Source organism: Mus musculus, chromosome 9 (genome assembly GCF_000001635.26).
Source record: "Mus musculus strain C57BL/6J chromosome 9, GRCm38.p6 C57BL/6J".
Classification (NCBI taxonomy): Eukaryota; Metazoa; Chordata; class Mammalia; order Rodentia; family Muridae; genus Mus; species Mus musculus.
The window spans coordinates 55,760,570-55,772,810 of NC_000075.6; the positions used below are offsets into that span (position 1 = coordinate 55,760,570).

The following is a 12,241-nucleotide window of genomic DNA, read 5'->3' on the forward strand; positions in this document are numbered from 1 at the left end:
GGCAAAATAGGTGGTCTACAAATAAAAAAATGATTTACTTTTTATTGTATATATGAACATCGGCCTAAATATATGTATGTGCACTGTGTGTATGCCTGGTACTAAAGGATGCCACAAGAGGGCATGAGATATCCGTAGAGCTGGAGCTACAGAAGGCTGGGTCTCCTGCAAATGTAGTTAAGTGCTCTTAACTCTAAGTCAGCTCTCTAGCCCCCATGTCTACCTCCCCTCCCCATGCTGAGATTTGGTCTGGCTTGAGCGCCTGCAGACATTTTAAAGCAAGCAACATTATTTAAAGTAAGGATGAATATGTAGTTTATGTCAATTAGGAGATCAACGGTGACTTAAAGGGCTCTGACCTGGGCAATGGTAACAGAATGCTTTTTTCCTCATAGTGAGGTCAGATGTTAGCAGGAGATGAAAGAGCAGTTTGTTTTAGGCACATTATACTTTACTTAAAGGTATAAAATTTGCAATCAGCAAGTATAGGACATATAAAATCAGGATTAAGCAGGGAGTATGCATAGAGAAGAGAACAAACTAAAAAATAATCAAGAGTGAGAAGCCAGAAGTTCTCAACAGAAACTTCAAACCAAGCCAGTAATAGCCTGAAGTAAATTAGGAAAATGTGACTAGAAACATGCACTGATTGCTAATACTAAATTCAAGAAAGCCTTTTCTGGTCATTACATTAAGAACCCATTAAAAAAAAACAACTAAAAATAAAACATCCCTAGGATTTATTATACACAAGAAATACATGGCACTTTCTTCTTTCATGAAGTCAAATCAGGAAACATCATTATTTGTTTTCTAACTATTCATTTTCAAATAAACAAAGCACTCTGTAGTTATGTCTGATCTTTAAGATGAAACAGATTCCTTGACAGGCCACAATCTGGACATGGAAACTACAGACAACTATATCACTCAGCATTATTCTTGTTACACATTTTTATAAATAACCCTATGGACTAATAAGCATCTTCTTTTGAGACTTTCATGATAAAAGGTAAGGTTTGTAATGCTTTCTCTCAATGCTAACGGTATCAACTAAGAAAGAACTGTATTTCTGTCCTCAAACAAGACCCATCAGTCATCAAGTGACATTTAAAGCTTGTGAGGTAATGTACTACACAGTTGTCTGATCTCAGATGTCACTTTGGAGGCTGATGATAAACTACAGGTCTGATAACTCACTTTCCATTTTAAGATATTTCTTGAACTTTTCCTGTTGTGACAGGCAATGAAATTAATTAAACCCTGTCATGGGCTTTGACACCACAGCCAGCTAACTTCTATTTGTTGATTGCTATTGATTTTCTTTGATAATTCATTTAAAAATCAATAGTTGGAAAGAAAAATAAGCTTAGTTTACAAATATTTAAATGTAGCATTGTATGCTGAAAGAGGCACAAGTTTGGCATGGCCTCGGTATCTAATTATAGGAAGAGTCCTTGAGCAGGTGAAAGGGAGGGTTTTGGATCAATACTCAGTTTTCTTTCTCAATCAAAGAAAGTGGCTATAAATTAGGTTCATTGGTGTTTTTTCTAAAGCGTTTGAAGCAAACAAGCTTAAATGTTTTTTTTTTTCTTCCATTAAATTAAATGTCCAATCCTTAAGAGCTTTTGTTTTATATTTAAGGACATTTCTGTTACCTGATGTTCATCCGTGCTTTTATCTTTTTAGCTTTTTTCTTATTCTTTTGCCGTTCTTCTCCATCTTTTACAGGCTCTGGTGGAGCTGCACTTTCAATCACAATGTCAACAACATACTTCTTCAAAGACAGATGTTCCTGCAAAATAATCAATGAAATGATGGCGGTGATGATATTTTAAAACAATACAGGACTACCACAGAATAGTAGACACAATAGATCATATATATGTGTGTGTGTATGTGTGTGTGTGTGTGTGTGTGTGTGTGTGTGTGTATGTATGTATATGTATATATATATGTGTGTGTGTGTGTGTGTGTGTGTGTGTGTGTGTAAACTAAAAGTAATCTAATCCCAGGCAATAATGGCTTTCACAATTGCTTTAAAATACACTGAAGAATCTGTTTTAACTGAGATTTTTCAATGACTCGTCAAACCTTTGGTGAGCACCAAATGCACTATATGCTAAGGATACATGGGCATAGTAATGCAAAGGGAAAGGAAAATATATACACAAAATTATAGTACCATACAAGTGTTTAGTTAGTCATTTAATGTGCAATAGGAACCTAAGAGGAAGATGACACAGGTGTTCATCAGGGTAAAGAGGAAAGACTGCAATTAGGCAGTCCAGTGTTTGGTGATCTGAGCAGATGCTGGATGTGTATGTGTGCATCTAGACGAGAGTAGGGAAAGGGGAGAGAAAGGAAAATCATCTCAGAAGAGACATTCCAGAGGTGAAAGTGCAGAGCACTGAAGACAGTTTTTGTTTGGATGAAATGTAGAATTTGTCTTGTTTGCCTTCCCATCATCCTAGATAGAAGTCATCTCACTGCAACATGCTATTTCATGTACTTATTTCCTCTGCCTCTATTTCCATTCATTTTATATGGCAAAATCCCAACTCTCCACAAAATCTAGCTCTCTACATCTATTTCTGTGTCTATAGCTGCAGAAGAGTAGTGTATCTATAGGAGAATCTATGTCAACTACTTTCCTTTTTAAGGATGCTGTACCTCAAGCACATATGCCAGGCAGCCAAGCACACATACATTAGCTTATCCACACCCTTGTCTTCCTAGAAATTTGTTTTTGAACCCCTCTTCAAATCTCAAACACTTGTTATTGTCTCTCCCCCATTTCTGAGTTAAAGCCTATGTTTCTTTAACTTAGGACTTATATAGAAGATCATTTTATAGAAGTCCCACACACTCCCATGACCAATTTACCTATCAGTCTGTGTGCCTACACACTTTGCCTTTTCTCCACTCTACTACATTTAAACTCATGCTCCTGTCAGGGTTAAGACTTCCAAAAGTACACTAAATCTTATTCCTTCCCCTAGACTTATATCTACATTTCTCTGATTCTTCACACTTTAATTTTTCTTTATTTTATTTTATTTTTTTATTTTTTTCCATTTTTTATTAGGTATTTAGCTCATTTACATTTCCAATGCTACACCAAAAGTCCCCCCTACCCACCCACCCCCACTCCCCTACCCACCCACTCCCCCTTTTTGGCCCTGGCGTTCCCCTGTACTGGGGCATATAAAGTTTGCGTGTCCAATGGGCCTCTCTTTGCAGTGATGGCCGACTAGGCCATCTTTTGATACATATGCAGCTAGAGTCAAGAGCTCCGGGGTACTGGTTAGTTCATAATGTTGTTCCACCTATAGGGTTGCAGATCCCTTTAGCTCCTTGGGTTCTTTCTCTAGCTCCTCCATTGGGAGCCCTGTGATCCATCCATTAGCTGACTATAACAGCTACCTTCAGAGATTACCAGATGGCGAAAGGCAAACGTAAGAATCCTACTAACAGAAATCAAGACCACTCACCATCATCAGAACGCAGCACTCCCACCCCACCTAGTCCTGGGCACCCCAACACAACCGAAAAATCTAGATCCAGATTTAAAAACATTTCTCATGGTGATGATAAAGGACATCAAGAAGGACTTTCATAAGTCACTTAAAGAATTACAGGAGAGCACTGCTAAAGAGTTACAGGCCCTTAAAGAAAAGCAGGAAAACACAGCCAAACAGGTAGAAGTCCTTAATTTTTTCTTTAAATCATCTCAAAAGAACCCTTTTTCTTGTCCCCTAAAGCTAATACCCTATGGAACCAGGAAGTATAGCCTCTTCACCTTTACCTCTTTAATTTTGCTCTCTCTTGAACTGAGTACAGCAAAAATCTAACCAACACTAACCAATCTGTAAACTGCCCTTGTTAGGAAACCAACATCAAGACCAACTCTGCTGTCTCTCCTCCAGCCTTTGCCCTACAGATCATTTCCTCCTCCCCAAAATCTTTCATCATACAGCTTTTTTTTTTTGCCTTTTTATTTATTTTAAACTCCAGATTTTATTCCTCTCCCGGTCTACCCCCATACCACATCCCATTCCTCCTCCCTGCCCCCTGTCTCCATGAGGATGCCTCCCCCCCCATCCCCACCCCACCAGAGCTCTAAACTCCCTGGGACCTCTAGTCTTTTTTCTGACTAAACCAAGACCCAGCAGTCCTCTGCTGTATATGTGTTGGGGGCCTGATAACAGCTATTATATGATGCCTGGTTGTTGTTCAACTATCTGAGAGATCTCAGAGTCCAGGTTGAGATTGCTGGCCCTCCTACAGGGCCAGCTTTTCCCCTCTTTCCACCACAGGGTAAGCAGCTTCTGTCTATTGATTGGGTAGAAATATTTGCCTCTGACTCTTTCAGCTGCTTCTTGACATTACATTATCTTCCTAAACTAAAATAAGATGACCATTAAACTCTTAGGCTCTCTGCTATGCTTCTCTCAGTAAAGGGAAGATCAGCTAGGATGTGAAACCAACAAAGTGTTGTACAGCTAGCTATGTTTGCATGCCTTCAGTGTCTGTTGGGTCCTACTTATACTCTCTCCAAACATCACGTCCTCTCATGGGTCTGCTAAAGCATGGACTAGAAAGAAGTTCAAAGCACTTTGTGAACCATTATTAAAGTAGGTTTTAAAAAATTAATAATAAAAAACCCTCTTAGGCTCCCCATGTCCGTAAATTGTGCCATTTTAACATAATTTCTCATTCATTAGCAAAACCTATCCATTCTCTTCACAACCCTAAGTCCATACCAGATTCACCCACTAACCCTCACTAGTATCTCCCAGTTACAGTCTGTAGGTGACTGAAACAACTTTTTAATTAGTACTTCAGTTTCTAACTAGATCCCTCTGACTTTTCCTTTGTGTGTTGTGCATGTACAGTGTGTGTATATGTGTTATATGCATCTGTGTGAACAGGTGGGTCAACATGGCAACGAGAATCTGTCAAGCAAGCAAGCCCCAGTGAACCTCATGATTCTGCACCATGTCCCCTCAACCTACACCTTGCAGTAGGGTTACAGACATGTGTGGCCATACTCAGCTTTTTTTTTTTTTTTTTTTTTTTTTGGTTTTTCAAGACAGGGTTTCTCTGTATAGCCCTGGCTGTCCTGGAACTCACTTTGTAGACCAGGTTGGCCTTGAACTCATAAATCCGCCTGCCTCTGCTTCCAAGTGCTGGGATTAAATGCATGTGCCGCCACGCCTGGCTTATACTCAGCTTTTTATGTGAGTGTCAGGATCTGAACCCAGGCCCTCTGATGGTTCAGGAGATCTTCCTCACTGAGACATCTGCCCAGTCCTTCTAGATATGTTCTATATTTTAAAAAGTTATGTTTTAAAAACATAAACCAAATCTTAGTCTTATGATTACTCTTATGAAAACATTCTCAAAAGTAGGTTGATACTTCACTCAGTAACATACTTGTCACAAAAGCCTGCGATATGAGTTCAATCCTCTGGAAACCACATTAAAAAAATAGCATGAAGGGGTGGGTGTTCTTATGCTCTTCCATCCCCAGCCCCTACTTGGGAAATGGAGACAAAAAGATCCATGCCATTCCCTGGTCAGTCAGCCTAGTCTAATAAGAGGCAGTTGGTGGCTTATGGATGGTAACTGAGAAAGATGAGGTTGCTGTCTGGCTACACATACATGAATACTTGCATTTATACCAGCATACTTGTGAAATTCAGTTTCCACAGTACAACAGAGTAGTATACAAGTTGCCAAAGGAGGGATGATATCAACAGTTCTATCCATCTGGGACACCTATGAAGCATAAGCTGACCAGCATGGCAAATAGCCCTAAAAGTGTAGCAGTGGTACTCATATTGTAGTGATAACCAAAGCTATCCAATTGGAAACAAGACCCAGTATACAGGAGGGAAATCATGCCTGGTACTAGGAACCTAGCCAACTACCTATGCATTTGAAAAGAGAGCCTATTACTGATACTTTACTAGACCAGCATAATTCCTAACAAAATTCTAAAACAATCCTTATACCCACAGATAAGTGTAACTCTCACCTCCCATCAAAGAAGCGTCTCTTTAGCAAATGGAGACCCATGGCAGAAAACCATATCTGGATACAATGCAGAGATCAAAAGACTGTAAGGAGCCAAGCCCATTGTATATATTTACTACACAGCTCTTGTCATAAGGTGCCAGAAACATCAAGGAAGGGGGATGACTATAAAAGTCAGAGGACTAGGAAGTTTTTTGTGGGTTTGTGATTCCTAGAAATAACAGAGCAGCTTCACCCAATAACTCACAATATGGGTGCTTAAACAAGGATATTATGAGCACACATGCTAATACAGCAGGGGAAAAAAATCTTACAGATTCCTACCCATAGACAAAAAAACTAAAGACTGCAGAGAGGGGGAGACTTAGCCTACACCAGGGATGATCACCCCCAATTGGTTATCCAATGTAAAGTGGTCAGCTCTGAAATTATATACATACAAACAACAAAGAGAACTTAATAGATTATATTTATATATTTGTGACAACACAGACACACACACACAGATAGACACACACACATACACAAAGACACAGACACACAGATACACACACACAACAATAATAATCAAAGAAAAGTGAGCCATGGATATGAGAGAGGTATGAGGTGGGAACATGGGAAGATAGCATAGGAGGGGTAGGAAGGGAAAAAAATGGTGAAGTATATTCTTCCTGAGTTTGAGGAGGAGGAAAAAATATAATTTGTACCCTTTTGTAAAATAAAATATCATGACATTAAATGCATATATAACCATAGCTGCTTACAAATACACGTACAAGTAAGTAAAATTAAAAAAAGTAAAGCCTTGGAGACTAGAGAGAAGAATCAGTGGGCACAGTGCTTTCTGTGCAAACGTGAAGACCTGAAGTCGCAGCTTAGCAACAATGCAGAAGCAAGGTCTAAGTACGGCAACATATAGCTAAGGCTCCAGCACAGGAGAGCTCCTGGCCAGTTGGTCCAAGTGAAGACAGTGGACTCCAGTTTTAATGAGAGAGAGTCTCAAAACAAACAAGGTGTGGAGCAATGGAGTCGACCTCTGACATCCACATGTACTTTCACTGTGTCTGCACACCACACACATACTTGTTTCCATTATACTAAGATAAGATGTAATTTCCTTGCCTCAGAGGGTGCCATTCTCCTTCCTTACATTCATTAGAAACATTACTGTCTCAGAACAGCAAACTGTTCCTTAGCCAGTAATATTCCTTCACCAGAAATGTGCACATCCCAACTAAAATAAAAACCTGTAGGTAATGACCTCTACTGTTTATTATCAACTCCTTACTCTGTTAATTTTCTTCTAGAGCTTGCATAACAGTACATCTTTAACTGTAGTCTTTTATCTACAATTTTCCTGGCATATGGCAGATATATATTAATGTTTTAAATAAAAACAATAGCATCCTTATAAAGGTTATTACATAACAGACATTTAGCAAAGTGTTTCACGTAAAAATTACTCATTTAGTACTTAGAACTAAAATTAGGACACAAGAAAAAGGGGATATAATTATATTTTCTCCATTTCCAATATTAGAAGAACACACTCTCAAACACGTCCAAAGCTATAGACAGTCAAAACCCTGACTAAATAATAAAGACTAAATTTAAAATCAGATGTTGAATATGGAACCTGTACTCTTGGCCAACTATGTCAGAATGTTAGAAATTAGTTCGAACTGTGGAAGTGTATTCATATTCTTTTCATACAACCATAAGAAAAGAAGAAGAAAGAGTGATAAAGGAAGTCTCATAAACCAATAAATAAATGAATTTAAAAAAGAGCGGGCTCACATTTTTTTTATGCCTTAGTTCTTTTTTTCCCATTTTTATTAGGTATTTAGCTCATTTACATTTCCAATGCTATACCAAAAGTCCCCCATACCCACCCACCCCCACTCCCCTACCCACCCACTCCCCCTTTTTGGCCCTGGCGTTCCCCTGTACTGGGGCATATAAAGTTTGCAAGTCCAATGGCCCTCTCTTTGCAGTGATGGCCGACTAGGCCATCTTTTGATACATATGCAGCTAGAGACAAGACCTCCGGGGTACTGCTTAGTTCATATTGTTGTTCCACCTATAGGGTTGCAGTTCCCTTTAGTTCCTTGGGTGCTTTCTCTAGTTATTCCATTGGGGGCCCTGTGGTCCATTCAATAGCTGACTGTGAGCATCCACTTCTGTGTTTGCTAGGCCCTGGCATAGTCTCACAAGAGACAGCTATATCTGGGTCCTTTCAGCAAAATCTTGCTAGTGTATGCAATGGTGTCAGAGTTTGGAAGCTGATCATGGGATGGATCTCTGGATAGGGCAATCACTAGATGGCCCATCCTTTCGTCACACTTCCAACTTTTGTCTCTGTAACTCCTTCCATGGGTGTTTTGTTTCCTATTCTAAGAAGGGGCAAAGTGTCCACACTTTGGTCTTGGTTCTCTTGAGTTTAATGTGTTTAGCAAATTATATCTTATATCTTGGGTATCCTAAGTTTCTGGGCTAATATCCACTTATCAGTGAGTACATATTGTGAGAGTTCCTTTGTGATTGGGTTACCTCACTCAGGATGATGTCCTCCAGGTCCATCCATTTGGCTAGGAATTTCATAAATTCATTCTTTTTAATAGCTGAGTAGTACTCCATTGTGTAAATGTACCACATTTTCTGTATCCATTCCTCTGTTGAGGGGCATCTGGGTTCTTTCCAGCTTCTGGCTATTATAAATAAGGCTGTTATGAACATAGTGGAGCATGTGTCCTTCTTACTGGTTGGGGCATCTTCTGGATATATGCCCAGAAGAGGTATTGCTGGATCTTCTGGTAGTACTATGTCCAATTTTCTGAGGAACCGCCAGACTGATTTCCAGAGTGGTTGTACAAGCTTGCAATCCCAACAATGGAGGAGTGTTCCTCTTTCTCCACATCCTCGCCAGCATCTGCTGTCACCTGAATTTTTCATCTTAGCCATTCTGACTGGTGTGAGGTGGAATCTCAGGGTTGTTTTGATTTGCATTTTCCTGATGATTAAGGATGTTGAACATTTTTTCAGGTGCTTCTCTACCATTTGGTATTCCTCGGGTGAGAAATCTTTGTTCAGTTCTGAGCCCCATTTTTTAATGGGGTTATTTGATTTTATGGAGTCTACCTTCTTTTTTTTTTTCCATTTTTTATTAGGTATTTAGCTCATTTACATTTCCAATGCTATACCAAAAGTCCCCCATACCCACCCACCCCCACTCCCCTACCCACCCACTCCCCCTTTTTGGCCCTGGCGTTCCCCTGTACTGGGGCATATAAAGTTTGCAAGTCCAATGGGCCTCTCTTTCCAGTGATGGCCGACTAGGCCATCTTTTGATACATATGCATCTAGAGTCAAGAGCTCCAGGGTACTGGTTAGTTCATAATGTTGTTCCACCTATAGGGTTGCAGATCCCTTTAGCTCCTTGGGTACTTTCTCTAGCTCCTCCATTGGGAGCCCTGTGATCCATCCATTAGCTGACTGTGAGCATCCACTTCTGTGTTTGCTAGGCCCCGGCATAGTCTCACAAGAGACAGCTACATCTGGGTCCTTTCAATAAAATCTTGCTAGTGTATGCAATGGTGTCAGCGTTTGGATGCTGATTGTGGGGTGGATCCCTGGATATGGCAGTCTCTGCATGGTCCATCCTTTCATCTCAGCTCCAAACTTTGTCTTTGTAACTCCTTCCATGGGTGTTTTGTTCCCAATTCTAAGGAGGGGCATAGTGTCCACACTTCAGTCTTCATTCTTCTTGAGTTTCATATGTTTAGCAAATTGTATCTTATATCTTGGGTATCCTAGGTTTGGGGCTAATAGCCACTTATCAGTGAGTACATATTGTGTGAGTTCCTTTGTGAATGTGTTACCTCACTCAGGATGATGCCCTCCAGGTCCATCCATTTGGCTAGGAATTTCATAAATTCATTCTTTTTAATAGCTGAGTAGTACTCCATTGTGTAGATGTACCACATTTTCTGTATCCATTCCTCTGTTGAGGGGCATCTGGGTTCTTTCCAGCTTCTGGCTATTATAAATAAGGCTGCTATGAACATAGTGGAGCATGTGTCCTTCTTACCCGTTGGGGCATCTTCTGGATATATGCCCGGGAGAGGTATTGCTGGATCCTCCGGTAGTACTATGTCCAATTTTCTGAGGAACAGCCAGACTGATTTCCAGAGTGGTTGTACAAGCCTGCAATCCCACCAACAATGGAGGAGTGTTCCTCTTTCTCCACATCCACGCCAGCATCTGCTGTCACCTGAATTTTTGATCTTAGCCATTCTGACTGGTGTGAGGTGGAATCTCAGGGTTGTTTTGATTTGCATTTCCCTGATGATTAAGGATGGTGAACATTTTTTCAGGTGCTTCTCTGCCATTCGGTATTCCTCAGGTGAGAATTCTTTGTTCAGTTCTGAGCCCCATTTTTTAATGGGGTTATTTGATTTTCTGAAGTCCACCTTCTTGAGTTCTTTATATATGTTGGATATTAGTCCCCTATCTGATTTAGGATAGGTAAAGATCCTTTCCCAATCTGTTGGTGGTCTTTTTTGTCTTACTGATGGTGTCTTTTGCCTTGGAGAAACTTTGGAGTTTCATTAGGTCCCGTTTGTCAATTCTTGATCTTACAGTACAAGCCATTGCTGTTCTGTTCAGGAATTTTTCCCCTGTGCCCATATCTTCAAGGCTTTTCCCCACTTTCTCCTCTATAAGTTTCAGTGCCTCTGGTTTTATGTGAAGTTCCTTGATCCACTTAGATTTGACCTTAGTACAAGGAGATAAGTATGGATCGATTCGCATTCTTCTACATGATAACAACCAGTTGTGCCAGCACCAATTGTTGAAAATGCTGTCTTTCTTCCACTGGATGGTTTTAGCTTCCTTGTCGAAGATCAAGTGACCATAGGTGTGTGGGTTCATTTCTGGGTCTTCAATTCTATTCCATTGGTCTACTTGTCTGTCTCTATACCAGTACCATGCAGTTTTTATCACAATTGCTCTGTAGTAAAGCTTTAGGTCAGGCATGGTGATTCCACCAGAGGTTCTTTTATCCTTGAGAAGAGTTTTTGCTATCCTATGTTTTTGTTATTCCAGATGAATCTGCCGATTGCCCTTTCTAATTCGTTGAAGAATTGAGTTGGAATTTTGATGGGGATTGCATTGAATCTATAGATTCCTTTTGGCAAGATAGCCATTTTTACTATATTGATCCTGCCGATCCATGAGCATGGGAGATCTTTCCATCTTCTGAGATCTTCTTTAATTTCTTTCTTCAGAGACTTGAAGTTCTTGTCATACAGATCTTTCACTTCCTTAGAGTCATGCCTAGGTATTTTATATTATTTGTGGCTATTGAGAAGGGTGTTGTTTCCCTAATTTCTTTCTCAGCCTGTTTGTCCTTTGTGTAGAGAAAGGTCATTGACTTGTTTGAGTTAATTTTATATCCAGCTACTTCACTGAAGATGTTTATCAGGCTTAGGAGTTCTCTGGTGGAATTTTTAGGGTCATGTATATATACTATCATATCATCTGCAAAAAGTGATAATTTGACTTCTTCCTTTCCAATTTGTATCCCCTTGATCTCCTTTTGTTGTCTAATTGCTCTGGCTAGGACTTCAAGTACAATGTTGAATAGGTAGGGAGAGAGTGGACAGCCTTGTCTAATCTCTGATTTTAGTGGGATTGCTTCAAGCTTCTCACCATTTTTTTTGATGCTGGCTTCTGGTTTGCTGTAGATTGCTTTTATCATGTTTAGGTATGGGCCTTGAATTCCTGATCTTTCCAAGACTTTTATCATGAATGTGTGTTGGATTTTGTCAAATGCTTTCTCAGCATCTAATGAGATGATCATGTGGTTTTTGTCTTTGAGTTTGTTTATATACTGGATTACGTTGATGGATTTCCGTATATTGAACCATCCCTGCATCCCTGGGATGAAACCTACTTGGTCAGGATGGATGATTGTTTTGATGTGTTCTTAGATTCGGTTAGCAAGAATTTTATTGAGGATTTTTGCATTAATATTCATAAGGGATATTGGTCTGAAGTTCTCTATCTTTGTGGGGTCTTTTTGTGGTTTAGGTATCAGAGTAATTGTGGCTTCATAGAATTAGTTGGGTAGAGTACCTTCTGTTTCTATTTTGTGGAATAGTTTGTGAAGAACTAGGATTAGTTCTTCTTTGAATGTCTG

The 12,241-nt window shown here is 39.8% G+C and overlaps 1 protein-coding gene across 6 annotated transcripts in view; it reads right to left on the reverse strand.

Annotated features, from left to right (window-relative positions):
• Positions 1-12,241, reverse strand: part of Scaper (S phase cyclin A-associated protein in the ER) — a 388,343-nt gene that overhangs the window by 210,691 nt on the left and 165,411 nt on the right. For all 6 annotated transcript variants that reach the window (XM_030244383.1, XM_011242747.3, NM_001357652.1 and 3 more), the window contains one exon: positions 1,659-1,795. In XM_030244383.1, coding sequence (XP_030100243.1) covers positions 1,659-1,795 — 137 coding nt within the window. The remainder of the gene's footprint in view (positions 1-1,658; positions 1,796-12,241) is intronic.